Source organism: Sciurus carolinensis, chromosome 11, assembly GCF_902686445.1.
Source record: "Sciurus carolinensis chromosome 11, mSciCar1.2, whole genome shotgun sequence".
Lineage (NCBI taxonomy): Eukaryota > Metazoa > Chordata > Mammalia > Rodentia > Sciuridae > Sciurus > Sciurus carolinensis.
Window position 1 is genome coordinate 45,900,768 of NC_062223.1, and position 26,711 is coordinate 45,927,478.

At 32.8% G+C, this 26,711-nt stretch overlaps 1 protein-coding gene across 2 annotated transcripts in view; it reads right to left on the bottom strand.

Annotated features, from left to right (window-relative positions):
- The window catches only part of Elp4 (elongator acetyltransferase complex subunit 4), a 264,679-nt gene that overhangs the window by 66,491 nt on the left and 171,477 nt on the right, over positions 1-26,711 (bottom strand). The window contains exon 10 of one of the 2 annotated variants that reach the window (XM_047516709.1): positions 9,811-10,016. The exons of the other annotated variant lie outside the window; for it this stretch is intronic. Within the exon in view, the coding sequence (XP_047372665.1) occupies positions 9,843-10,016 (174 nt within the window). The 3' untranslated portion in view covers positions 9,811-9,842. Of the gene's footprint in view, positions 1-9,810; positions 10,017-26,711 lie in introns of those variants that run through there. 2 annotated transcript variants of the gene reach the window in all.

Sequence of the window (26,711 nt, forward strand, 5' to 3'; positions counted from 1 at the left end):
TTTTTTTAATTAGCTGGGTTAGAGATGTTTTTATTCAATTTATACCTTAGTTACTAAAAATGTCCTTCTTTTGTGAACATGATTATAGAATAGTAAGGAAGAAACTTAAATTACAATAGGAGGGATTTTTATTTGGATAAGAAGATGTTTTTAACACTGTCATTATAATGCTGAAAATATTTCCTTGGCTAATTAGTACTAAAATATATTGCCTAGCTCCCAAATCTGTACATTTCACCAAACTTAAAAAATACTTTTATATTCAAAATGAAACTTCTGATTAAATCATACTGGTATCCCCTACACCATCATAGAGGTGGCTCATCCTCATATCTCTTCTTGTGGCATTTCCACTCTGCCTAGAATGTTTGTGTTCTTTTCCTTCTCTCTCCATTCAGCACAAACTGACCTTTGCTAAGCATTTAGAGATTTATATTCTGCAACTAAAATTTAGCCTTTACTGCACATTATTCTCTATTATTTGTATGTTTTTCATTATGACTCCAGGTTTGTGTATTTTGTTTAACTGTTAACTTCTTGATTGAAGATAGTTGTTGCGTTTCATAGGGCTTCATTAAATTATTCTCTATTTTTATGTATGTCTGAAATTTTCCATAATAAAAAGTTATAAAACAACCAAACAAACTAGGGAAGGTACCCTTATATCTCTATTTCTAGGTTTCTCCTTCCCTGGAACTATTGAATTGGTTTGCCTCTAAAGTCATACCTGTTTCAGTCGAAGAAACCTGACATAAAAGAAAAGTAATACTATGTTCAAAGGGTCATGGTCTCATCCAGTGTAAACAGATTTCTATAAATTAGTGTATACTATTGAAGATCAAATTTTCACTATTGTTCAGTAAAGAGAAGCACAAATAATTCAACTCACTGTTTATATAATACTTGTATTTTGAAATCTTTGCCTCAATGTTATTGATACAGAATTACTTGTTAACATTACTGGCAAGAAATGATTGAGACAGAAGATTTTCATCAACATTTAAAAGAGGAAAAGTTAGAATCAACAGTAAAACTTAGTATTGCTAGTTTATACCATAAAGTATTAACAACATAAAATGTTAATTAATTTCTAATTCTCTATTCTATTATTTAGATTTCATGAAGGTTGATTGGACTTGATCCATCATTTTACGGAAAATTAATTATTTCAAATACATGCACCACTTTATGCAACCTGCCTGATTTGCATTGAGGAAAATTCAGCAGAAGTAATTGAGGCACAAGCAAATACTGGCACTGACTGAACTCAATTTTCATTCCAAATTTCTGCAAAATCCCAAGGCACAACAATATCAGATGCAAGGGGGAAAACAAACAAAGCAATGTGAAAAGGGAACATGAAGAGAGAATATTACAAGAATCAGAGAACAAAGGGATTGCAAAACTATTTTAGTGCCATAGATGAGCAGTGAGGGCTTCATTCAGGCAAGGTGGAATAAGATATCATATGGCATCCTGACAATTGATGTCTTCATTTAAATGTAAGAATTTACATTCTAATTAGAAAGAATTTACATCTTAATCAGAGGCAGCTGTATTATCTTGTTACTGTTTTTTTCAAAGGTAATGAACTAAAGTACTGCTGTGCTTTTTCAACCAGAAACTAAATAGACAGCATCCAGTGTTATTTTATAGCTTACCTGCTGTAAGCTGTTATTAATATTTTCAAAGATTAAATTCTAACTAAAATCTTTTAAAATGAAAATTGTATTTGACATCACTAGAATAGTATGATAAAGACTTATTTAAAGTATTTAAACACATCCTTTTCTAGCTTGTATTTTAAACATACTTATTTATCAAACTAATAGAAGCCTCTTATGATTTATTAATATAATATTGTTTTCACTTGGGAGGATGTAGAAAATCTTCTAAAGCAGATACGTATTACATTCTGGCAAAACCTTATTATTCTCAAACTTACACTTGTTTATGTTTATGAGAGATCATTTGCTAAACACAAACTTTATCTTATTAAGACCATTTAAATTAATACAAACACAAATTCTTTTTTCTTCCTAATGTTCTTAACAAGGAAAGATAACATTTAAAACAAATATTTTGCTTGTGTTTTATGTGAATGTTACTCTCACATTAATGACACTAAAAATGTAATGTCACAAATATGCATAATTTTCTTGGTATTGGAATTGCCATAGTTAGTGAAATTAAAGGATATAATGCATTCTAATAATACTGTTCTATTCCAGGTTATTCATAATGATGGCAACTAGACTTAGGTATTGGTAGTTGGTGATATCTTTTGCAAAATCAAGCCCATCATTCACATGAGAATCAGCATGAGCTCACTGACCCATGGTTTAGAAGAAATTGGGCTTGGCCTAAAAGAAATCAAGCGGGAGAAAATTACAAGTGTTAATAAAAATGTAAAATGCCACCTTTGTCCTTAGCACTATGCATCTTTAGGTTATTGATAGTTATTTTCATCAGCTGCATCATTAATATGGAGTTGTAGTATGAGTCAGTTGATAATTTGCAGGTTTGTCATTTAATTTATTAGGTATACAATTTTTTATTAAGTAAAAAAGGAAAATAATAAAAAGAACAAAACTGTTTCTACCAGTTTATTAAATAAGTGACTTAATTAATTCAAAATATGTTTAAAAGTTATAGAAATAGTCTAAAATAATTGAGGTACATATTTATCTTTATCATCATATTGACTTTCTCAATCCATACATATAAAAGAAAAACAGGTCACATATAGATTTGCTTTACTTTAAAAAAAGAATAAGATAATAATTCTAGGTAGGTTAAAAAAAGGATGAAATTAGTCTTATGCTAGTATTTTACTAACCTAGGCTACTCTAATGACAAAGTGAACATAATTATTAGTTCATTGGTGCTTTTTCTTGTATTCCCACTAAAGATGATTTATAGAGGAAATGATTCAGATAGGTCCAACTGAATAAAGATGGCTTAATGCTGCTGTCAGAAACCGTCAGCCTACTTTTGAAAGGTTTATTTGTCTATGGCTCTTCTGTGTATGATTTGTTATGAGGGCACTTAACACCACATAGTACACACAGTGCCTTCATTTTCAAAAGTGTCCCAGATAAGTTTTTTATTATCCCCGGGTCTTATGAAATCTGTTTGCTTCTTTATAAAAAAATCTCTAAAAATAAAGTATGTTTCACTTTTTATACTTATGTATGTTCTAAGTGAAAAGTAACAAACTTTCAGTCAGAGTGTTACACCTACCATCACCAGTTTCTACTTGGCCTCATGTTTACTAAAATCCTAAGTATTCATGACCAACCTAAAAGAGAACAATAAAACATATAAATCCTCTTGCTCTATTTTTGTTTTTCTTATCACTTTTGACTTGGATTATCACAATTGTTTCCTTCCAGCTCACAATTACCCACTCATCTGAATCTAAGGTACTGGTAGTTGGTGATATCAATGGCTTCATAAAACAGCTTAATGTCATAAGCTATAGTTTCCCCTACTACACTGTAAGCTAGCTCTTAATTACGTGATACAGAAAGGACATTGGTTCTAATCACAATCTGTTACTCTCTGGGTCTTCCTTTTCTCATCTGTAAAATGAAGAGTTTAACAATAGTATCTTTTCCCCTGAAATGATCCCATTCTTATGGTGTATGTTCATTGTGTTTTAGTTATTTGATGCTTATCAACATATTATATTTTCCACAAACCCAACCCAAAATGCATTCTTGCCTCTTTCTGTCCATCCAATTTCTGTTCATTTTCCAAGATCAATTTCAAATCTCATCCTCTGATGCTGACTATGCTAGCCTGTGATAATTTCCTGCTCTGTAATTCATGTATTCAACAAATATTTATTAAATGCACTTAATAAATCAGGCACTGTACTATGTACTGGGGACACAAGGAAGGAGTAAAAGAAACATGGTTCTGGTACTAAAAGAGCATGAAGTGTAGTAGGAAGCAATAAGAAGCAGACCATGAAGACTAAAGATTATGATAAGTGCATGGAAGGCAACAAACAGCTTGCTGAGGGAGTACATTATGTAGTATGATCAAAGAAGTCTTATTTCTAATAGCATAGTAATAATTAATAGTTTCACCTATAATCCATCAGAGTTATAAATTTTGTTTCTCAAATCAGACTGCAGTAACAATTATTCAATTATTGTTGTAACTAACATAAATTGAGTACTTATGAGTTATGCTGGATAATTCATGTGTGTTTTACCATTTAATTTTAAAACAAGGTAGGTATTTTGATTATTATCCCACTTAAGTTGAGAAAAGAGGGGCTTAAAATTATAATAATAAAATACTTGCTCAATGTCAGACAATTAGTAAGTGGCAGAGTTGGAACTATAATACAAGACTATAGATACTGAAGTGTGGTATATCAATTACCATAATAAACTCCTTCTTGGAGACAGGGATCATGTTTTGTGTGCTTTACAATCATCACAGAGTAATAAACAGTCTTTTGAACATACCAGGCAGTTAACAAATATTTGATAAGTGAGTAAGTGAACAATTGAACCTTGAGTCTTTCAGGAGGCATTGCACTTCCCTAGAGGCAGATAACTTCTTCTACCATACATTTAATTGGTCTCTGAAGACTTCTCTTGAAGAGACCCTGGATTGAAAATTCTGTTTAAAAGTACTTAAAACCTAGTTTCTACCATGCTTTTTCATGTTTTGTTCCAGTTAGCATCACGTTTTATGCACATGCTTTCCTACTCAGGATCCCTGATTCTGGGTAATCAACACAAGCAATTGCCAATATTGAGCTTACCTTCTTTCACTCAAATAATTTTTGCTCAAATACTGAAACTATTCAATGACATTATGTATAAATGAGACATGCATAACACAGTAGGAAATTAAATAAAATCCACTAATCAAGGACCATCTTTCACCAAGCTATAGCCAGGCTTTGGATATTTTAAAGACTAAGAGGGTGTGCAGATAAAGGAAAGTCTACATTTTAATTTCACACGTAAGGGAAAATGGGGGAAATTAGTTACATTTTAATTTCAAATAAAATAGTGAATGCCAATAACAACTTTTCCTTGTACACTTATTCAATGAGTTATACTAACAGTGGAGACCTTAGGCATGGGTAATCCAAAAGAGCAGCTTAAAAACATTTTTTGAGTAAGAATGTTTTTTAACATTATTTTTACTGTGGTTTTCTTAGGAGAAAGTTATATTAGTTGGTTTCTGTAACTTTATTACTAATATTTTCTTTCTCACTTGTGGTAGAACCCAGCATCACTTCTTGGGTCATTTGTATTGCTGTAGTAGTTGAAATTAGTGCTTAAAAAGTTAAGGAAATGAAGTGAGATTGTCAGTAAAAACTTAAAATCTTTGATGCAGATAATCTAAAATATGGATAATACAAATTAATATGGTGATTTTGAAACTCTTAATTTTTTAGTCAGCAAAAATGATCTTCAAGTCATACATGACTGTATATCAAACAATACTAGTGTTTTCTTTTATCCAAATTAGAATTTGATTCAAGAAATGAAAATAGGAGTTTTGTGTCTTCTGTTTGCATTAACCACATTTTTTTTTTTAAGTAACGGAGAAGTTTTTCCATTTTCAGAGACAAAATCCACAATACAAAATAGAATCTGAAATGATGAGATAATTTGCTTTGATGCATTTATGATAAGACCATTGCACTGCAAATGAAATGTATTGTTTTTTTCTTGAATTCTCTACTACTATTGTAAGCAGAACAAATGCACAGATGGCATGGGCCATAAAAATATAATTAAGCTTTACAATATTGTTATTATCAGTTCTCAGAAGTGTGCCTTAGTTGAAGTAAGAGAGCCGAATATGTGAGCACATATAACATTTTTAATTTTAAGGTTTTGGACATATATGTGAAAAATGACATATATACCTGTTCCAAACTTTCCATTTCCCCCCATGTTCATGACCTTCAGTATCAAAGACAGAATTATTTTTGGAGATGGCATATTAACGAAAAGTTAAAGCAATTTTATTACTTTTTATTTTTTCACTCAAAAACACTTTGATTTCTTTTAAAAATATGAAAATACGAAATACTGGCACTGAATACCACCAGAGCAATCAGGCTTATTCTAGGACATCTGGGTAACACAACCAGGGCCTAGGCATTTGGGGAGGAAATTGAGACCTTGTTTGTGCCTTGGAGAAGAGAGATTGGAGAGACAATCTTTTGAGGTTCCCTTTTATCTACTTTGCATATCAATAAAATGGTGCCAATAACAGCAACTAGTTAACTATCTAACATCTCCTAAATAAAGCAAGGCATGAGTATATAAAAGTACATAAATATGTTAAAAATTCTTATACTTTATTCATACTTTGAAAAACACAGATTAATCATTTTGATTACTGTAATTGCTTAAAACTAGCAGTCCCTCAGTATATATAAAGAAGGAGATCATCTAAATCTTTAACGATATCATAGTTATTTCTGGTTCTCTGGGGATAGCTGGGCAATAATGGTTGTTTACCAGAAAGTCCAGCAAGATGCATGTCAATCTATTTCTCTGTTCCCCTCACTTGTCATGCTTGTGTGCTAAGCTTCTAGTGCAAGGTTTGGGAAGCTAAAGGACTCCAAGAGACCAAGAAGAGTCATAGGATCTTCTGGATGCACCATTCAACAGAGAATGGGAGTAGTCACTATCAGCTGCTATCCCTATATGCAGCCCCCTAAAGACAATCAACAATTGAAAGGAACTTTGGTATGTTAACTCATCTGCCATATTTAATAAAGAGTACTAGCAGTAATATTTCTTGAATGATTTCTATGTATTTCACTGAATTAAGTACTTTATATAATATTCATTTTCCTAAATAAAAATTTTGAACAAACATGTTCATATTAATTACTGCTCTACTACCTCTAATAATCTTTTTTCCCTTTTTTATTTCTCTCTAGTTTCCACATGTGAAAGAAAATATTCAATCCTTTTATCTAATCATTTTTAAATGTACAGGTTAGTGAAGTTAGTTATATTCTAGCTGTTTTTCCATCTCTGGCACTTTTTCATCTTCCTAACTAAAACTCTGTACCCATTTACCAGTAACTCCCATTCTCTCATTCTCCATATAATTTTTTAAAAATTCAAGCTTAACTATTTAATTAAAATTTCTGAATATAAGTTCTTAAAGCCTTTCTGTCTCAATATGCAATTATAAGAGACAGAGACGTTCACTTTTGGAAATGCAACTACTTACTAAATAAAGTAGATTTAGAAGGACAGAGAGAATACAATACATCAATGTATTCTTTTCTTCCTACCGTGGCTAACAGTTGATATCCAGTCTTTGGGAATAAGAAAAACTAAAGAAATATATGCTGAGCAATCAAGTTATATCATCATACTATATACAACATAAAACGTTTTTGTTGAGTCATTTAAAAATATGATATCTTTACTGCATAGTATTAAAAATAAATCCTGTGTTATACTAGGTAAAACAAGAGTTTATTCAGGCAATTACTAAAATACAAATAACAATAAATGTTGGTGAGGACTGGGGGAGAAAGGTATTCTTGTACATTGCTGGTGGAACTGCAAATTGGTGCAACCACTCTGGAAAGCAGTATGGAGATCCTTAGAAGACTTGGGCTGGAACCACTATTTGACCCAGTTATCCCACTCCTTAGTCTATACCTAAAGGACTTAAAATCAGTATTCTACAGTGACACAGTCACATCAATCTTTATAGCTGCTCAATTCACAATAGCTAAGCTATGGAATCAACTTAAGTGCCCTACAACAGATGAATGGATAAAGAAAATGTGGTATACATACACAATGAAATATTACTCGGCCATAAAGAAAAGAATGAAATTATGGCATTTGCAGGTAAATGGGTGAACTGGAGAAAATCATGCTAAGTGAAATAAGCCAACCCCAAATAACCGAAGGCGAATGTTTTCTCTGATAAGCGAATGCTGATTCAGAGTGGGAGGTGGGTAGGGAAGAATAAAGGAACTTTGGATTGTACAGAGGGGAGTGGGGGGAAGGGTGGAGCGGGTGGGGATGGGAAGGAAAGTAGAATTAATTGGACACAACTTTCCTATCCTTTATTTGAATATATGACCAGGGTAATTTTGTATAACGTACCACCATAAGAATAGGATCCTAATTAGAATAAGTTATACTCCATGTATGTATACTATGCCAAAAATACATTCTATTGTCATGTATATCTAAAAAGAACAAATGAAATTAAATTAAAAAAATTAGAGTTCATTCAATTTAGAATAATAAACAGAAAATGTGTATTTTCAAAATTTACAAACCTTTTTTATAGGTCTTAGGTTAATAAACTGAAAACAAGAGGAAAATAATAACTGACTCACTCATAGAGTAGAAAAAAGTCATTTTGAAATCTAGGAGACAGAACTATTTAAAAACTATGTTTAGCCATTTTTTAAAGTTATTTTTAAATTGGTACATTATAGTTATACATAAAACTGGAATTCATTGTGATATGTTCATACATGCACATGACATAGTTTGGTTAATTTCATTCTGTTCCTCTTCCTATTTCCCATCCCTCCTCCCTCTGTCTCGTTGCTCTTTTTACTCCACTGTTGTATTTTCACTAGATTCCCGCTTCCCTCTTAAATTCCTTATTTATCTCTAGCTTTCACACATAAAACATTTGTCCCTTGACTTTCTGAGTCTGGCTGATTTCCCTTAGCATGAAGTTCTCTAGTTCCATCCATTTACCTGCAAATGACATAACTTCATTCTTCTTTTGACTAAGTAAAACTCCATTGTGTATATAAACCACATCTTCTTTATCTAATTGTCTACTGAAGGACACCTGGGCTGATTCCTTAATGTGGCTATTGTGAATTGTGCCACTATAAATAGTGATATGCATATATCAGTATAGTATTTTAATTATTTTGAATAAATACCAAGGAGTGGGATAGCTGGGTCACATGGTGGGTCCATTTCTGACCTTAAATTATATTACAGAGCTACAGTTACAAAAAAAGCATGATACTGGTATAAAAATAGACACAAAGATCATTGGAACAGAATAGAAGGCACAGACAAATCCATGTAATCCTTGACAAAGGTGCCACCATCATACACTGGAGAAAAGATAGTTTTTAAAACAAATGGTGCTGGGGAAACTGGAGATCCACATATACAAGAATGAAACAAGATACCTATCTCTCACCCTGTGAAAAAATCAATTCAAAGTGGATCAATGACCTAGGAATTAGACCAGAAACACTGCAACTGCTAGAAGAAAACATAGAAGCAACATTGCAACATATTCGCAAAGGCACCAACTTCCTTAATAAGATTCCCAAAGGTCAAGAAATAAAACCAAGAACGATTAAGTGAGATGGCATCAAATTAAAAAACTTCTGCAGAGCAAAGAAAACAGGAGTGTGAAGAAAGAGAGTACAGAATGGAAGAAAATCTTTGCCAGTTACTTTTCCAACAGGAGATTAATATCCAGAATGTATAAAGAATTCCAAAAATTTAATACCAAAACCCCACAAATAACCCAATCAATAAATGCGCAAATGAATGAAACAGACATTTCTCAAAAGAGGAAATAAAAATGCCCAACAAATACATGAAAAACTGTATAACATTCTAAGCAATCAGGGAAATGCAAATAAAAACTATGCTCAGATAGCCATTGTTTCTGAGAGACATTTAAAATAAGACACTAGATATTTGTACCCTAAGATAAATGACTTTGGAAATTAAGGCAATAGTATTATTCTACTTATTTAAAAACATCTTATTTTAAATAGGTAGGCATTTAAGTAGCAAAATTATAATATTTCTTGGTTAGTTTCAGAAAATCTCTTTAAAAGACTTAAAAATAATGATACAAAGAGAATACAAGCCAGGTATGGTGACACATGCCTGTAATCCCAGTGGCTTGGGAGGCTGAGGCAGGAGGATCGCAAGTTCAAAGTCGCCTCTGCAAATTAGCAAGGACACAAGCAACTCAGTGAGACTCTGTCTCTAAATAAAATACAAAAAAAGGTTGGGGATGTGGCTCAGTGGTTAAGTGCCCCTGAGTTGAATCTCCAGTACCATAAATAAAGCAAAAGCAAAAACAAAAACAAAAATAAAAAACAACAAAAAAACTCAATAATATACTATACATTTCAATAAGATAGAAGAAACGGTTTCAAAATTTTCACAATAAAGAAATGCTAAGTATTTGAGGAGATATGCCTTATTTGATTTGAATATTATATAAGTATCAAAATACACATGGTACCTTGGTAATATGTATAATTTTTATGTATCAGCTAAAAATAAATTTCTGAATATAAAAAATATGAGTATAAGAATCTGAATGAAAATCCATTAAAGCAATGTAGCAACTTAAAGGATAAAACTGAATAATATTTAGTTTCTACAAGGGACTTATCTTCATTGACTTCATAACTGAAAATACCCAATACCCAAGAATACTTTCTTTTTTTAGTAATACATAAAAAAAAGGATGAAAACTTGAGTGACTGCAAAATCCTCTACTATATTCAAAATGGTATGTAAATAAGGAAAGATCAGAAGTTCAAGTCAGTGGTTATTTGAAACTTTAAAAACACATAGGCACTATGGCTTCTCATGTGATTGGTATTTCATATTAGAAGAAAGTAGTGATTAAAGTCCAGGTCTGTTCTCTAATTGTATAAAGATGAGAGAATGGGAATGAAAGGAAGGGGAGGAATAATTATTCCTACATTCATACTATACCATATATATAAAATAAGTGAAGACAATTTCACTATTACCATTATGTCAAACATGATTCTTATTGGTATCAGTTCAGTTCATTTTCTTTTTTTTTTAAGTTAATTTTTAATTTGTTCTAATTTGTTGTACATGACAGTAGGATGTATTTATACAGTTTGATAGATCATACATAAATGGAGTGTAATTTCTCATTTTTCTGACTGTACATATTGTAGGATCACATCAGTCATATATGTACATGAGGTAATAATGTCTGTTTCATTCTACTCTCCTTCCTACCCCCATGCCCCTTCCCCTCCCTTCACTACCCTCTACCCACCCCCTTATTGTGAATTAGCATCCACATATCAGAGAAAACATTCAACCTTAGTTTTTTGGGTTTGGCTTATTTCACTTAGCATGATATTATCCAACTCCATCCATTTACCAGCAAATGCCATAATTTCATTCTTTAAAGTCGAGTAGTATTCTATCATGTGTGTGTGTGTGTGTATATATGTATATATATATATCAATATATATTGATATATATTTTATCATGTGTGTGTATATGTGTGTGTGTGTGTGTTTGTGTGTGTGTGTGTGTGTATATTTTTTTTTTTTTTTGGTACTGGGAATTGAACCCAGGGGTGCTTTACTGCTGAGCTACATCCCCAGCCCTTTTTATAGGCATGTAATAGATACACTTCCTCAAACATGTATATACATCCAAATGTGATATATATATATATCACATTTTCTTTATCCATTCATCTGTTGAAGGGTACCTAGGTTGGTTCCATAGTTTAGCTATTGTGAGTTGAGCTGCTATAAACATTGATGTGGCTGCATCACTGTTGTATGCTGATTTTAAGAAAAAGGTTTTCTATATTTCCTTAATGTGTTTGAAAATTGCAGTACAGAGTATGCCCTTTTGGTGAATCTAGTGATGGGATTCTAAGGGACATTTTGTAACTGACACTTTCCCTAAATAAACTCTGAAGGTATGAGTTTGAACACAAATGTCCCTGTCATGCTGAAGTGATCTATTTTCAAGTTGTCACCTAAGGATTACTGGGTTTGAAATCAAGAAACCTTGGTTTTGGACTTGGTTCTGTTACTTCCTATGTGAGACCTTAGATACCTTACACAGTTTCAAAGCTCTTCTCAATTGCAAAATCTAAAATATCCTGAAAACTTTAACTCATTTGGTGGCAAAACATGGCCTCCAAAGACATAAAGATATTTATAGTTTTTTAAAAAATCAATCTTACTGTGACTATGCCTATATTTACTGCAGAAATATTAATGTGTTTGATTATGAGGTATTTATTATCTTCTTAATAACACATTTTAGAATTATTTGTTTTGAAGTACTTCCAACACAGCAAACTAAGCAAGGACAGAACAAAGATTTCCTTAGCCCTATGAGCTACATTCTCCTACATTTTTTTTTTTTTTTTTTTTGGGTACTGGGGATCGAACCCAGGGGTGCTTTACTGCTGAGTTACATCCCCAGCCCTTTTTATTTTTTTATTTTGATACAGGATATCTCTAAGTTGCTGAGGCTGGCTGAACTTGCGATGCTCCTGCTTCAACTTTCTGAGTCACTGGGATTATAGGCATGTAATAGATACACTTCCTCAAACAGGTACATACATCCATAATTAGCCTTTTCATGAACCATTCAAGTAGCAGATATGATTCCTATCACACTTAAATACTCCAATGTGTATTTCTCAAGACAAGGACATTCTCCTACCTAAATCAGTATGCAATCCTTTGAGTGAGGAAATCAATAACTACATAATCCTATTGTCAGCTCACAAACTTCCTTCAAACTTCATCAGCTGCCCCAGTGATATCAGGACATTCATTATTTTTTCAAAATTCTCATTCTCTCCTGTTTTCCATGTCCCTGCCAGATTTTCAAGAATGTAGAACTTTTATTCAGTGGGTTAACCATAAGCCTAGATGTGTTTGATATTTCTCCATGATCATGCTCTTTAGGCAAAGAAACCACTAATATGATACTCTGGTCTTCTCAGTGCCTCCCACATTTAACCTTGTCAAATCCACTAGCCAGTCAGCCTCCAGTAAAAACTCCCATTTGAATTGAACACAACTATGACTGCCAGATAATAATGTTTACTAGTTGGTGTTCTTCTTACTGCAAGGAAGTTTTCTATTTCTTCATCTATCTATCCATCTCAATAAGAGTTTATGAATTTCTGTTTATTTAATGGATTATTTTCCATTATTTATTTTGACGCTCAAATTTTCCACATTTGCTAGTAGGCCTTTTCTCATATCTGTATCATTTTTGGGGTATCTCCTTAACTTTCTGGCACAAATTCTAGTCTTGTTTTATACGTTCTATGTTCTAGACCTAGAATTAGCTATTCTGCCAAGAATCTTCCTTCTTCTCCTCCTCTCCTTTTTTTAATGGGGAACGATACTTGGTACTTGGTATCTGGGTATTTGGAGTGTTCCATACTGTTATTGCTTCTAAGCAAGGCTGAGAAATATATGTACGTGTGTAGCTCAGAAACCTACCTAAAGATGCATCTATATCTACTTGAATCAGTGTGTATGTGTGTACACATGCACAAGGGTATGTGGTGTATAACTACGAGTACTTGTTTGTTCTAAAATTACCTCCTTCTAATCTTGGGCAATGTTTTATAGCAGGCCTTGATAAACACATTTTTATTCATAACATTCATATGGTATATTGTTATATGTATTTTGATCTTAACTCCTTTTAGCTTCAGTCATATAAGACTGAAAAGTACTAATCTTTTATGTTGCCTTCTTATAGCAATCAGTTCCTCCTCTTTTTCAGATTGTGTTAGTAAAGAAGATTCTGTTGAGGTATGAAAATCAGATAGAAAAAACTATAGGAAAAAATATAATTTAAATTTACCTATGGTTATATTAATCAATTATAAGCAATAGGCATAGAAAATGTATATATTTTTTGTTTATTACTAATATAAGAGTATAAAAAGATACGAACTCAATGGAAAGGTTTGGAAGGATCTTTTAATTAGTTAAAATCTCTTCAAACATTAAACATAGTTGCAAACAATAAATAATCCAAAGAGATAAAAGGGTTAGCTAAAATAGGCTTATATGACTAAAATTTATCAGTTTAATACAATATGTGTTTAAAGTTTCAAGTTTAAATATACTATGCATATTTTATACTGGAATAGAGTAACACACCACCCCCGCTACAGCTGGGAAGGTTAAAAACAACAGTATTCAAATCTGATTTAGATATAACAGCTGTTCAAATGCCAGGGAGTATTTTACTTGAAAATGTGACCATTTAGTTCTGTTAAATTGCTGTTCTGGCAATGTGCATTATTTTCCCTAAAGAATTTTTTTTTGAAAAAAAAAAAAAAAGCATTTTCTGATATATAGTAGACTTATTATTTAAGTTTAAAGGGGGTCTTTTTTAAATTAATTTCTTTCTTTGTCTACTTTCTGAAAAACATGTGACAATTCTCTTATCCTAGTTGCATCCTAGTTCCTCATCACCTGCTCCTGACAGTAAAAATATAATTAATCATTGGAAGAGTGGTATTGCTTTTGAGGGGACTCTGATTACTAGCTTTTAAAATCTTTATTTTTTACTGAAGCAAGTTTATGCATTTTAAATTGTGGACAATGGTTCCATCATGACCACAGAGTCCATGTGTTAAATTGTGAATATTCATAAAACCATTCTTAGGGATAAAATGAAATAAAATCCTAGAGTTCATAGGATTACTACAAATATTTTATCTAAAAAAAGGTATCATCATTAAAAGTTCAGAGGATTATTGTAAATAAGGGAAATGGCCTGTTATTTAATTTCTCAGGATCTAGGAAAATAGATGATTTTTAAGAAATTATTTTTCTGGAGAAACTCCTTAATCTGGTATTAAAAGGTACATGACGGCTGGGGATGTAGCTTAGTGGTAGAGTGCTTGCCAAACATGCATGAGGCCCTGGGTTCAATCCCCAGCACTGCAAAAAAAAAAAAAAAAAAAAAAAAAAAGTAGAAAAAGGGAATGACTTCTTTCATCATAATTTTAAAAATGAAAGTTCTGATGTAGTGAAAACTTTCACTTTAGCACAAAGAAGACAAAGGCTAGGCATAGGAGATATTATCATTTTGCTGGAAAGGGAAATAAAGACCTAAAGATAACTCTCCCAAAGTCATACAAGAAGTCAATAACTACTCCTCCACAAGAAGCCAGCGTAGGACTCATTCCACTCAGCAGGTTTGAGTCTATGTCCAGATTGTGCAGTCTAGGTCCAGCCTTTCCTTCCCTAATAAATCTAGGGCACTAGCCAAGGGTCAGACACTCTGCTAGGCTCTGGGGAGTTCATGATGAACAAGACATTTGTGGTTTCTTTTCATGAAACTGAACATGTAGAAGGGGATGACGAAAGCAGCTGCAATGCAGTGTGGTTACTGCTGTGACAGAGATCAAAAACAGGATGTATATAATCCAGACTTGGGTGGATAGATCAGAAAAATCCCTGAGGAGGCAGTGACATTCAAATGGTAGCCTGAAGGAGACAGAGAAGTTAGCCTGGTTAAGTAGAGAAGGATAGGCAGTGGAGGAATGATCAGATGGTGGGTTCCAATCAGAGGTAACATTATATGTGATGACTTTGAGAAATTGAAAGAATTTAAGTACAACACAGGAAAACTTCTGTTTTACTAATCTGCTTCTGATTCTGGCTCTTTGGCAAAGCCAGAATAAAGAACTGGCACCCATTGTTCCACACTAATCCAAAATGAGCAATGGGGTAAGTCAAGTCAATGTATTTGGGTAGCCAGAACTTTCCTGTGTCCTTGAAATTTGAAAATCTGTGACCTACTTTTTCCTACACAAAGATTAGGTGATTCAGAAGCTGTTTTTAAATAGTTTTTCAAAATTCATTACTGATAGTAGTGGAGCAACAGGGGCTAGGGAAAAACATTCCACTACTCAGAAACACTATAACTTTTTTTAGGTTCTAGATCATGGCACTTATTGGCCATATAAACAGACTGCTTATATTATATCTTTAAGTTTCAGATTCTTCACCATTAACCTGAAAGTATTGGAAAAAATGGTCTGTATTCTTCTCTCTCACATTAGTATCTGGACTATGTTAATACAATCATTAGAATCATAGTGTCTAAACTGCTCTTTCAGAGCCCTGGACTACTTGAAGTTATTTTAAAAATCTTTCAATTTAAGCAGTGTTGCTCCAATTTTGCTAAGACTTTTTTATTGGTCCTCTGGGTAAAATTGTGCACAAAGAAAGGATTCCATGGCTTAAAAAATTGAAAGTTATTTTTTGTTTCATTGCACTGTTGCATAGACCTCTAAGACCTAAATCTTTATTTATTAACTTTAAACATGGGGCAGTTCTCCTATTAGTCTGAATAAAGCTAAATATATGACATCCTGAATGAGATATTTGTTATTCAGTAAGAGGTTGATTAAGGGATACCATAAATTCTGTCAAACTAACCAGCTTTGTGTAACCTCAGGAAATTTAACTAGGAAAAATGGTATCATGAATATTTATATTGCTAGTTCGAAATTGCCAATATAAATATTGTGCTTATTGTCTTAAATTCAGAATTAACAAAGAAACTTCAGTCATTAAGTACTCCTTTCATTAAACAAATGGAAATATATGTACCATTTTATTTGGTAAGGTTAAAAAAAATTAGCAGTTAGTAAGGCAATCCTAAATTTACTATGGACAATCTATTTTAAGCCTGAAGATAGAACTGAGGTTTTATAAATGAGAAAATGATGTACTAAAAGCAAGACAGTAAATCAATTTTAAACACCAAACACAATTTATGCCTGACTTTAAAACTCACCCACAAAACATTAATCTACACAAAGGCCAGAAGCTGAATGAAGCATAATTTGTGAAACTGATACCTTTCATCACAACCTCTAACTGAAAAGGTCATTAGATATATTATATCTAAGTGAGCAGCTTATCCCTGCTTCATTACTGATAATTAAGACAAGTAATATTTTCTTGACAGTAATGTGTCCGTTAACAGATATAGTCTAGTTTGCATAAAATAAGCATTAATTACTATAGTACTACCCCAGATAAAAAAAATTAAGTACCTGTGTAACATGGCTTCATTATTTTTTCCTTAATTTCCTTAAAGAATTAGCAGGCTCAGAAAACATAATGTACATATTAAGAAATTCATCTTAAGTCATGGTTTGAATTCATAAGGTACGTAACAAAAATAAGTGTTGTGAAAAAGAGATCAATGAAAATGAAGGTACCTGAGACTGGATATCATTTCAGTTATCAGTACTAACTTGCCTTGCTGAACTACTTAAAAATGTCAGAAGCAGCTACTCTTTAATGTTAAGAAATTTGAAATCTTAATGCAGGAAATTCTGGTGTTGGCAAGAATTAAAACTAATTCTAAAGTATCTGACTGAAACCAAGTATGAGAGAAAAAAGCTACAAAAAAGTACCTAAATAGGGGCTTTGAAAAAGAAAGCACATGTGACTGCATGCTCACTAAAGATTTTGACTGTTATTAGAAATGTCTGATATTTACTTGGTGTCAGGTACTGTACAGTTTCTGTTTACCTTCACTGTGATCTCATGATGCTAATACTATTATTGTCCCAATTTTACACATGAGGAAAAAGGTGAAGTAATTTGTCTCCATTTCTTAAGTGCAAAGAAATTAAAGTCAACAGGCCATTTGTTCAGCAGCCTGTGAGGAAAATGTTAGTTGAAAAGAAGTGGGAATGTGGCAGAATAGTAATTTATGATCTGAAAATTTTAGCCAGGTATCCATGCAAGATTGTTTACCAGACCAACTTTGAATATATGGTTCATCTTTGCAAAAACTGAGCGAAAAACCAAGTAAGGTACATCCCCTCTTTGCCCCTCAATTCCTTAATTGGTGAAAGGATAATAATAATAGGTCTTATCTTGGCATTCTTGTCAGAATTACATGAATTAAAATAGGGAAAGTGTTTAGAACAGTATGTTGTCAGTATTCTGGATTGTTATGTCTTAGAGGACATTTAGATTTCATCAAAGAAAGGGGAATATCAATTATCTACTGGAATTTTTTCTAACTATGCTTGTTCCTTATCAACCGGGTCTTGAAAACACATCCCTTAAGAGTTCTACGTTAAGCCACTGGAGTAAGTGTGCCATATTCCTCAGATATACTAGGCTAGAAATAGGTTGACGACTATTCTGCAGGACAATATACCTTCTTTCCTGGACAGTTAGCTGGAGGTTGAATGGAGGTGTCTGTGGAGGGTGAAGAGTGCAAAAAACACCAAATTGATGTTCTAGAATCAGTATGATGGAGGAAATATGCTTTAATAATTTACAAAGCAGAAGTCTGAAATCAAAGTGTATTTGAATTTTGGCTCTGCTACTTAACAGTCATGTAACATTTGGTAAAATTACTTAAGCTCTTTAGACTCTTCTTTATTTTATAAGAAGATAAATGATATTAGACAAGTAAAGCACTGGTACAGTAGTGCTTTACACTATGGATTAAAAGTTGAGGCATGGTAAGAATAAGTAATGTTTCCAGGTTGTAAAACTATGTTAAACTACTAGTTAGTGGAAGAGCCTTGTGCTCTGTGCAATGAGGAAAGCAAGAAAAACACAAGTGATAAATACAAATGTAAAATCTATAACTATGGCTAGAAGGATGGATGGATGGAATGGTGTACAGTTTCTAGAACGATATTATGAAGATAAGCCTGGATGGGTTTCAATGAAAGAACATGATTTGGTTGAGCAAAATAAAAATACTATTCTATGTACCTATGTATACATTTGAAAAAAAGATGTACTAACGATAAATTCACAAAAAAAGATAAGTTCACTTTGAAATTTAATTCTTTCTGTAAAGTCTCATATGACATATGTGCTTTACACGTTAATACTTATTATCTTTGTCACTCATATGACTTTCCTATTTTTAAATATTTACAAGACTTTTATTTTTTTGGGTCAAAGGCAAGAATTACAAATTCTTTAAAGAAATAAAGAAGATCAAAAGAGAGGTGAACAGGAAACTTCTAATATTATGCATTCTCATTAACTAAAACTTTGAAATTGATTCAATATAAGATGATATAGATTTAATTAATAACTGTATCTCATATATGAAATTCTATTTTTACCTTTCCATAAAGCCATAGAAGCTCATGTTCTTTGAAGCTCATGCTTCAAACAATGGCAATATTACAGATTTAAAATGTACAGGAAAGACATATTTGGTTAATGAACACATATTATTTGAGAGTCTAATGAGCATGCTCTCACTTGAAGAGAGGTGAGGCAGATGGATTTGAATGCTGCAGAGGTCTCTTGTAATTTGCCACCTCTAGAATGGGAAGAAAACAGCTATGCCTCAAATGTCAGCAATTTAGCCAGTAGAGTGAGGTAGAAACAGATGGTCTTTGAGTCAGCTACTCCTCTGACTAAATCTTGGCTTTGCTACCCAGTAGACATTAGATCTTGTTTAAGGCAGTTTCTCTGAGTCTTAGAGTTCTCTCAAATGAAAAAATCAGCAAATAATATTTACTTTGCAGGGACTATTCTGAGAATTAAACAACAGACTGCTTGTGAAAGCATATTGCTTTTCTTTTCCTTCCTTTGTAAGAGAAGTATTGTTTTGGTCCCATTTCACCGGTACCATCAATCTTTCCCTGGTATATGGAGGACTAGAGAGAGTAGAATCTTGCCTGCTAATGAGCACCTCTCTAGGTTTCCATAAGCGCAACAATGTTTCTTGGTCTGTGTAAAAGGTACTAACATACACCAGACCTTGTGCCAAGTTTTTTTAAAGATACTAACTTACTTAACCCTCAAAACAACTCATGAGCAAAGTGTTATTTTTATCTCCACTTAATAGATCAGGACACTGAGACAGAGACAAGTTTCCTGCTGAGCTCTCACAACAAATAAGTGATAGAGCCAATGTTCAAATTCAGGTCATGGGACTGCAGAGTCTCACTCTAAATCATGGAACATACTACTTAATAGAGCACATAGAACCTGAGGTGGGGAATTATTGTTCCTATCACAACAAGGTGCTTCTACATACATAATTCTCTAGTCTTTTTCCATCCTCCATTCTGACAAAAGCTTAAAATCAAAGAAAAGCAGCCAGGAAGAAGAAATGGGCTGTATTATTCCACTGTGTAAGTCACTATTTTTAAGCAAGTATGAGCTTATTGAAGTTATTCTCATAGGATAGGAAGACATTAATAATTAATACTTTCACTTTAGTGTACTAAAGAGTCTATGCTTAAAAGTTTCCTAAAGTACTAAGGTAAACTTTAAGAAAGGTGATAACATGCCATGGAAATTTGGTTCAGCATTCCATTCAGTGACAAAGTTAATAAAATACCATAAATTAGAAAAACAAAAAAATTTGTCTATACTTTAGTCTTTCTCTATGTGGTAAAACCTGCAAATAGGAAATCCCCTCAATTTTATTCTCTGATCCTCACAAATTTGCTCCCTTTTTTGTGGCACTGAAGACTGAACCCAGGACCTCACTTATGCTACCAAGTTATATTCCCAGACCTAAATTTGCTTTTTATGCAAGCTCAAATTAATCTAACATGAATATACAGGAGAAGGACTCTGATGATTTCTATCCCTAGGTATTTCAGCATACTGTCCACTCCTTAAAATTGAATGACTACGCATATTAGTAAAACAGTATTAACACTGGAAGTTCACTTTCTAGCAAAATGTTACTAATTTTGCATGTTCAAAAGGCATTTTTTGCCTCAGACTATGTTGTGTGGATTTAAAACATTATGAAAAGTGGCACCTTCTTGTTCTATTTACTACATGAAATCTCCAACATTAATGAAATATGAACAACTAGAGTCTGCTATGAAAATTTTCTCGACTTCAATATTTGTTAAGACTTGCTGGTGGTTAAAGAGACCATAAATAAGAGTAGGAGGAAAATGCCTGAAAGAGTAGGCTTATCTTTAGATTTTAGTTCAAATTCAACTACTTGGGTTATGACTTTCAAAGGTCAATGATTTTTGGCTAAATGAGTAGAAAATTGGTCCTGGTAAGCAGGCATGTATCTCCTGGTGGTAAGGATGGAGGTTGGGAGAGGGAGAAACCATTGCATTACAGCAATGATACAAATAATTTCACATTCACATATATAAACAGTATTAGCATAATACCATTCTTTGTAGGAAGGGATGTTAACATTTAGAGGGTTGTAATTATTTTAGGAATAATGAATTTCTTATAAGGCATCTGTTTTTTCCAAAGTATTTTGGTTAAAGCCTGATTTGCGTGAAAACATAAATAACCTCTTGCTCCAGACTCAGAGCATCAGCAAGCTTTAACAGATGGCCTCATTTAAAAATCATTTGTTAAGATATCTCACATTATCCAACATGCTGTCAACTTCTTCCTTTTATTCAATCATGATTTTACATATTTCTGTCATAAATATTTTTAATCCTGTGCATTCATGGAAATCACACAACTGAGTATTTATATTTAATTTGATTTGGGGGCAGCCCTGATTCTTTCAAACTTATGCTACTAACCAAAGTATTATCAAATGATAATTATAGAAAAATAAACATTTAACATAACTCATGAAAATGCAACAAAAGCAACATTTTCAACAAGGAACAAAAGAGTAAAACAAAGAATTCAAACTCTACCTGACCTATACTCCCTTCCTCAACTCCTAGGCTATTATTCTCTCTCCTTCCTTTCATACTAAAGAACCTGAAATAGGAACTTACTATCTCTGTTTCTTAACATATCATTCACATTTTTTGTTTTTTGTACCAGGGATTGAACCCAGGTTCTTAACCCCTGGGCCATATCCCCAGTCCTTTTTTATATTTTATTTATAGACATGGTCTCACTGTGTTACTGAGTTTGGCTTTGAACTTGCAATTCTCCTGCCTCACCCTCCTGAACCACTGGGATTACAGGCATGCGCCATGGTGCCTGGTTCATTCACTTTTTAAAACGTTCAAAAAAATTGCAAAATTCATTCAGTCCTTAATCAGCTGTAAGTAATTAAGGTTTGGTACTCCATATCCCTGAAACTTCTTGATCAATGATCACTTATGATCCTCATAATTGTCAAATGCCATGGACTTCTCTTTCATGTTGACTTTGGATTTGGTGGTATTATTCATTATCCCTCAAAATTCTCTCTTCCCTCAATTTCCATGAGACTACTCCACCAGGATTCTTTTGTCTTTCCTTCCAAATCTAAATATATTTTCTGATCTTACTTACTCCAGTGACTTCAACCAACAGGTATGTAATAATGATGCCCAAACCTATATCTCTGGCTCATCTATCTCCTCTGAACAAATTCACATATTCCAATATCCAGGTTACTTCTAACTGCATGTCCCCCTTTTATAAGTGCCAAACTATATCTTTTCTGAAGGTCCCTATTTTAGTGAAAGATGCTCACTGAAATTAGAAATTTGTGAGCAAGCTTACTCTTCTCCTTTTCTCCACTAAATGACTAAGTTCAATGGTTTTAATCTCATTTCTGTTAGTTTTTTTTTTTTTTAATTAGTTAAGGTCATAGCAAGAATGATCATGATAATGACCTGGCTTCTTACAATAGTTTTCTAACTGGACTCACAGCTTACAGTCTTATTGTTCCTTCCTGCTGCCAGAGTGATATTCTAAAACACAAGTTTCATAAGTAATCCCTATATAAAATACTTAAATGGCTTCCTGTTAACCATGGAAGAGAACCTAAAATTATTAACCAGAAATAACAGGATCTGGCTTATCCTGGAGGGCTTCCTTCCTTCATCCATGTTTACACTGACACCTTAATGAAATAGTCAGTTGCTAATTATAGTGAATATATTGTATTTAGGATAATTTAAAAAAAACCACAAGAAGAAAATTCAGAAACATGGTACAAGTAAAGTCTAGAATAAAAATTAGTGCTAGGATAAATAACAAGAAGTTATTGGTATGGATAAGAAAGCGTGACAGTCTTAATTGATTTAAAGTTAATAAGAAAGATAAATTGCATGCTATCGATATATAAAATTATATATATATATATACTTTTTTCACAAGCATGGCCTTCATTTTTGATAAGTGATGGGGAATAGAGAGAAGATTAGAAAAAGTACTATACCATAAAAGATCATAGAGAAATTGTCTAACCCCCTAAAAATAATTCTGATATGTAATTTTACAACATAAAAGTAAACTCTATTATTGAAATTAATTTAAGCCCCCCCCATTTCCACTAATTTATTTAAACTTTGGATCCAAATTTGTTGTTTCAATTCTTCTGTTACAAATTTGCAATTCATTTTGCTGTTCTTGAAGTAATTGCACTACTGCATTGAAACTCATTTCAATTAACTGTGTAATTGGAAATAGGTAGTAGAAAAAATGCTCAGGGTGAGTAAATTATTCAGTAATTTCAAGATGTCTTTTTTCAATTAAACTTTCTTTGCAATTATGACCACTTCTTTTTGCATAACTTTTTGTGAAGAGTTTTCAAAATATTATGTCTTACAATACAAATTTACAATTCATATCTATGTATGTTGAAATCTCATTTTATAATTCATTTGGTAGAACCTGAATCAAGAATTTTAGCAGCGTGCCCAAATATTCTTCCACACCTTTCCAGATACTACTCATGAAGACAGTCTCCTGTGTTTTGTTTCTTAAAATCTACTGCTTTGGCTTCTACATTTAGAATGCAATTCATCTGAAACTTTTTTTTGTTTATGATGTGATAGGTTGGCCAAGATCCAGTTTTTTTTTCCAAATGGATACCAGTTGACTGAGTACTACTTATTGAAAAGTCCATCTTATCCCACCTGCACTACAATGCTTATTGTCATATGACAATCAGATGACCAGATATGTGTGGGTCTGTTTCTGACTCTTCTGCCTCATTTGTTTATTGATCTTGTGTCAATAATACAAGTCTATATGTTGAGTAGTGTCCTCTAAGTCCTCTAGCTTTGCTATGTGTAAAGATTATCTTTTTGGCACTATGCATGTTTATTCTACAAAAAAGGGCTATTGTGATTTTGAAAGAGATTGAACTGAATATAAACATCAACTATGGAAGAGGTGACACATCAATCTTTATTTATAGTAGTTTATTTAGAATTTCAAAATTGTGCAGGAAATGGCAATTCTTCATTGGGTGGAACAGCTTAGAGTACTATTAAATGTCAGCTAACCCTAGTTTCATTCATTAAATACTATTGACACTCACTGTGATAACCAAAACCATGCTACTATGGAAGGACTGAAAAAGTTCACTTAGAATGCTTTCTTTCTTATTCTTAGAGTTCACTATTGTTCCTGTTCACTCATTCAATAAACATTTACTTAAATACCTACTAAATGGAAGCTACTGTGCTTATGAAATAGTAGTCTTTTCTGCCTAACAACTTAAAAACCTATTTTTACAATTTTTGATATCCCACTTTTCTCTACTGTGTGTTAATAAACATTTGAAAGATCTGATGCATGGTGGGATATCTTACAATATGTAATCAAATTGAGTTTATATTGTAAAATATGTTAAAAATGTACAAAAATGAGAGAATTGAACAATTAATACCAAGGCACTAACTCTACAAGTCCAAATAACAGAACAGAGCAACCAGAGAGCAGAAAAGATGACTGTTAAGATGTAGCCATCAGGCTAGGCTTGGGGAGTAGGTGGGATTTGAGGTCAGCTCTAAATATGTAATTTATAGGGTCTCAGAAGGATAAAGAAGGTAAGTGCTGTGGAAGTGTGATCAAGATAAAAAGTTATCAGACTTATTGCCTCTGTACCTTTCTAACTTCAGCGACTAGTGAGGAAGGCAAATATGTAAACAAGCATTTACATGAGTTTTATTATTGGGCCACTAATTTTACAGCCTTAAGAACTTTATGATTCTTCTTTTTTCTTTTTTCAGATTCCAGCAAAAGTCAAATATCAAGTACAGCACTTCATTTACAGCATCTCTTAGATTTGTCACTTGCTCTGCTCAAAATCAGTAGACTCATCCCTGACATTACAAAAACCACTGAATCAACACCAGCAGCTGCTTACCTTTGGACTTCTTGTTCTGTTTGAAACAAAAGTCTTATTAAAGCTCCTTTCAGTTAAATTTTCTCTTACATGCATTTGAACCATTTCCTAACTGATATATCCTCTTTCTGTGTTCTTCCAGATTCACTACAAATGTTAGCTTCTCCTCAGTCTTCTGATTTGCTTTCAAATAGACATAGCCTCTCTTTTTAGGTCCCATAACATTTTGTGCTTTTTCTTGTATTTAGAACACTTTTCCCTGAATTGATTTCTGAACATATGTCAAATCTCTTCTATTGTTGTGTTCACTTTTCTGGTGTTAAGAATGATATTTACTTATTTGCTTTACATAGAGCAGGTGTCTAATTCCCGAACTGGTATATGCTAAGAAACTTTACTGTGGTTCCCATGTTTACAAACAATTTTATATGGTATGAATGATGCAAAGCTTGTATACCTAGGAAATCAAACTCTCTTCCTGATACCCTTTCAAACACCTTCACAGAACAGAATCAAGAATAATTATAAAGAATAAATAAATCCAAATTAATACTGGAAAAAAAATTCTAAACTCAAATATATGAAAATGACAGATGGATTACATGTGTAAAGGAAAGAGAGGAAAAGTCTTTTGAATGTGGCTAGATTTCTAGCCATCCAAAAAGATGAGGTCTGTATACTACATTAAAAATTGTAGAGAATAAATTAGCATGTTTAAGGTGAAAATGGTGTTTGCATACTTTTGTTTTTTGATGATTTCATGTTTTAATAAATATTTTTCAATTAATCCAAAAAAAAGAATAATTATAATACTAATAATTATACATGTCTAGCAGATGACTTAAAAATGCTTATCTGTTCAATTTGGATATATGTTCCAGAAGGGGAAAAGAATGAAATTTTATTTCAATCCTGTTCTCAATTCCCCTCTTGATAATAAAGTCAAATTCCAAAAAGAACCCCCTAAAACCAACACACACACACACACACACACACACACACACCAACCAAAACCCTAATGTGTGAGTGAATTCAAATATTTACAAATATAGAAGTTGCTAAGTTGTTTAATCAAAATGTTACTAATAGCCAGGATGAACAGACATCCATAGTTTACATTAAGGAAATTTAACCCCAGGTTAATAAAGGTATGACCATTCTTTTATTATTATATTTGTTGATACATCAGCTAATTAATACTTCAAAAATATTCAACATGGGAAGGTCTGAGCTCCTTAAGATAAATTATTTATATTTGTTTCCCTCTTGCTTACCTCCCACCCATAACCTAAACTGGCAATTCCAGATGTACCACTGTGGAACCACCGGCCCAAAGCATTTTATAAACCAGTGCTCTATGGTATATACATTTTTAAAACTAATGTTGCAAACACAGAAGTATTTTCATAAATATTTTGTCAAAATGGCATTCTTGCCAGTTTCAATAAATAGCATTCCTAATTTCTATTCCTTCTGTAGAATGAGGAAGCAGTAAGGACTTATTTTTCAGTAATGATATTAAAATAATAAAAAGCAATTTGGAGACTTCTGGTTTCCAGTCCTGCATGTACACAGCTTGGATGTCATCACTCCATCTCCACAAAAAGTAAAAAGCTCAACAAAATGAAAATTGACAAATCCATCAGATCCATCAGAGAATTAAAATCACATGGCAAACTGCTGCACCAAAATTATAGCAATGGCAGGTGGATACAGAGAATCACAACTTACCTGAACAGAAGCCTGGAAGCACAAATGTTCACAGGAACCAGTACTAGAAAAGGAGGAACACCTAAACCGTAAATGACTCATTGCTTAAGGTACACAAGTTTGAGAGTACACAACTCCAGGGGACT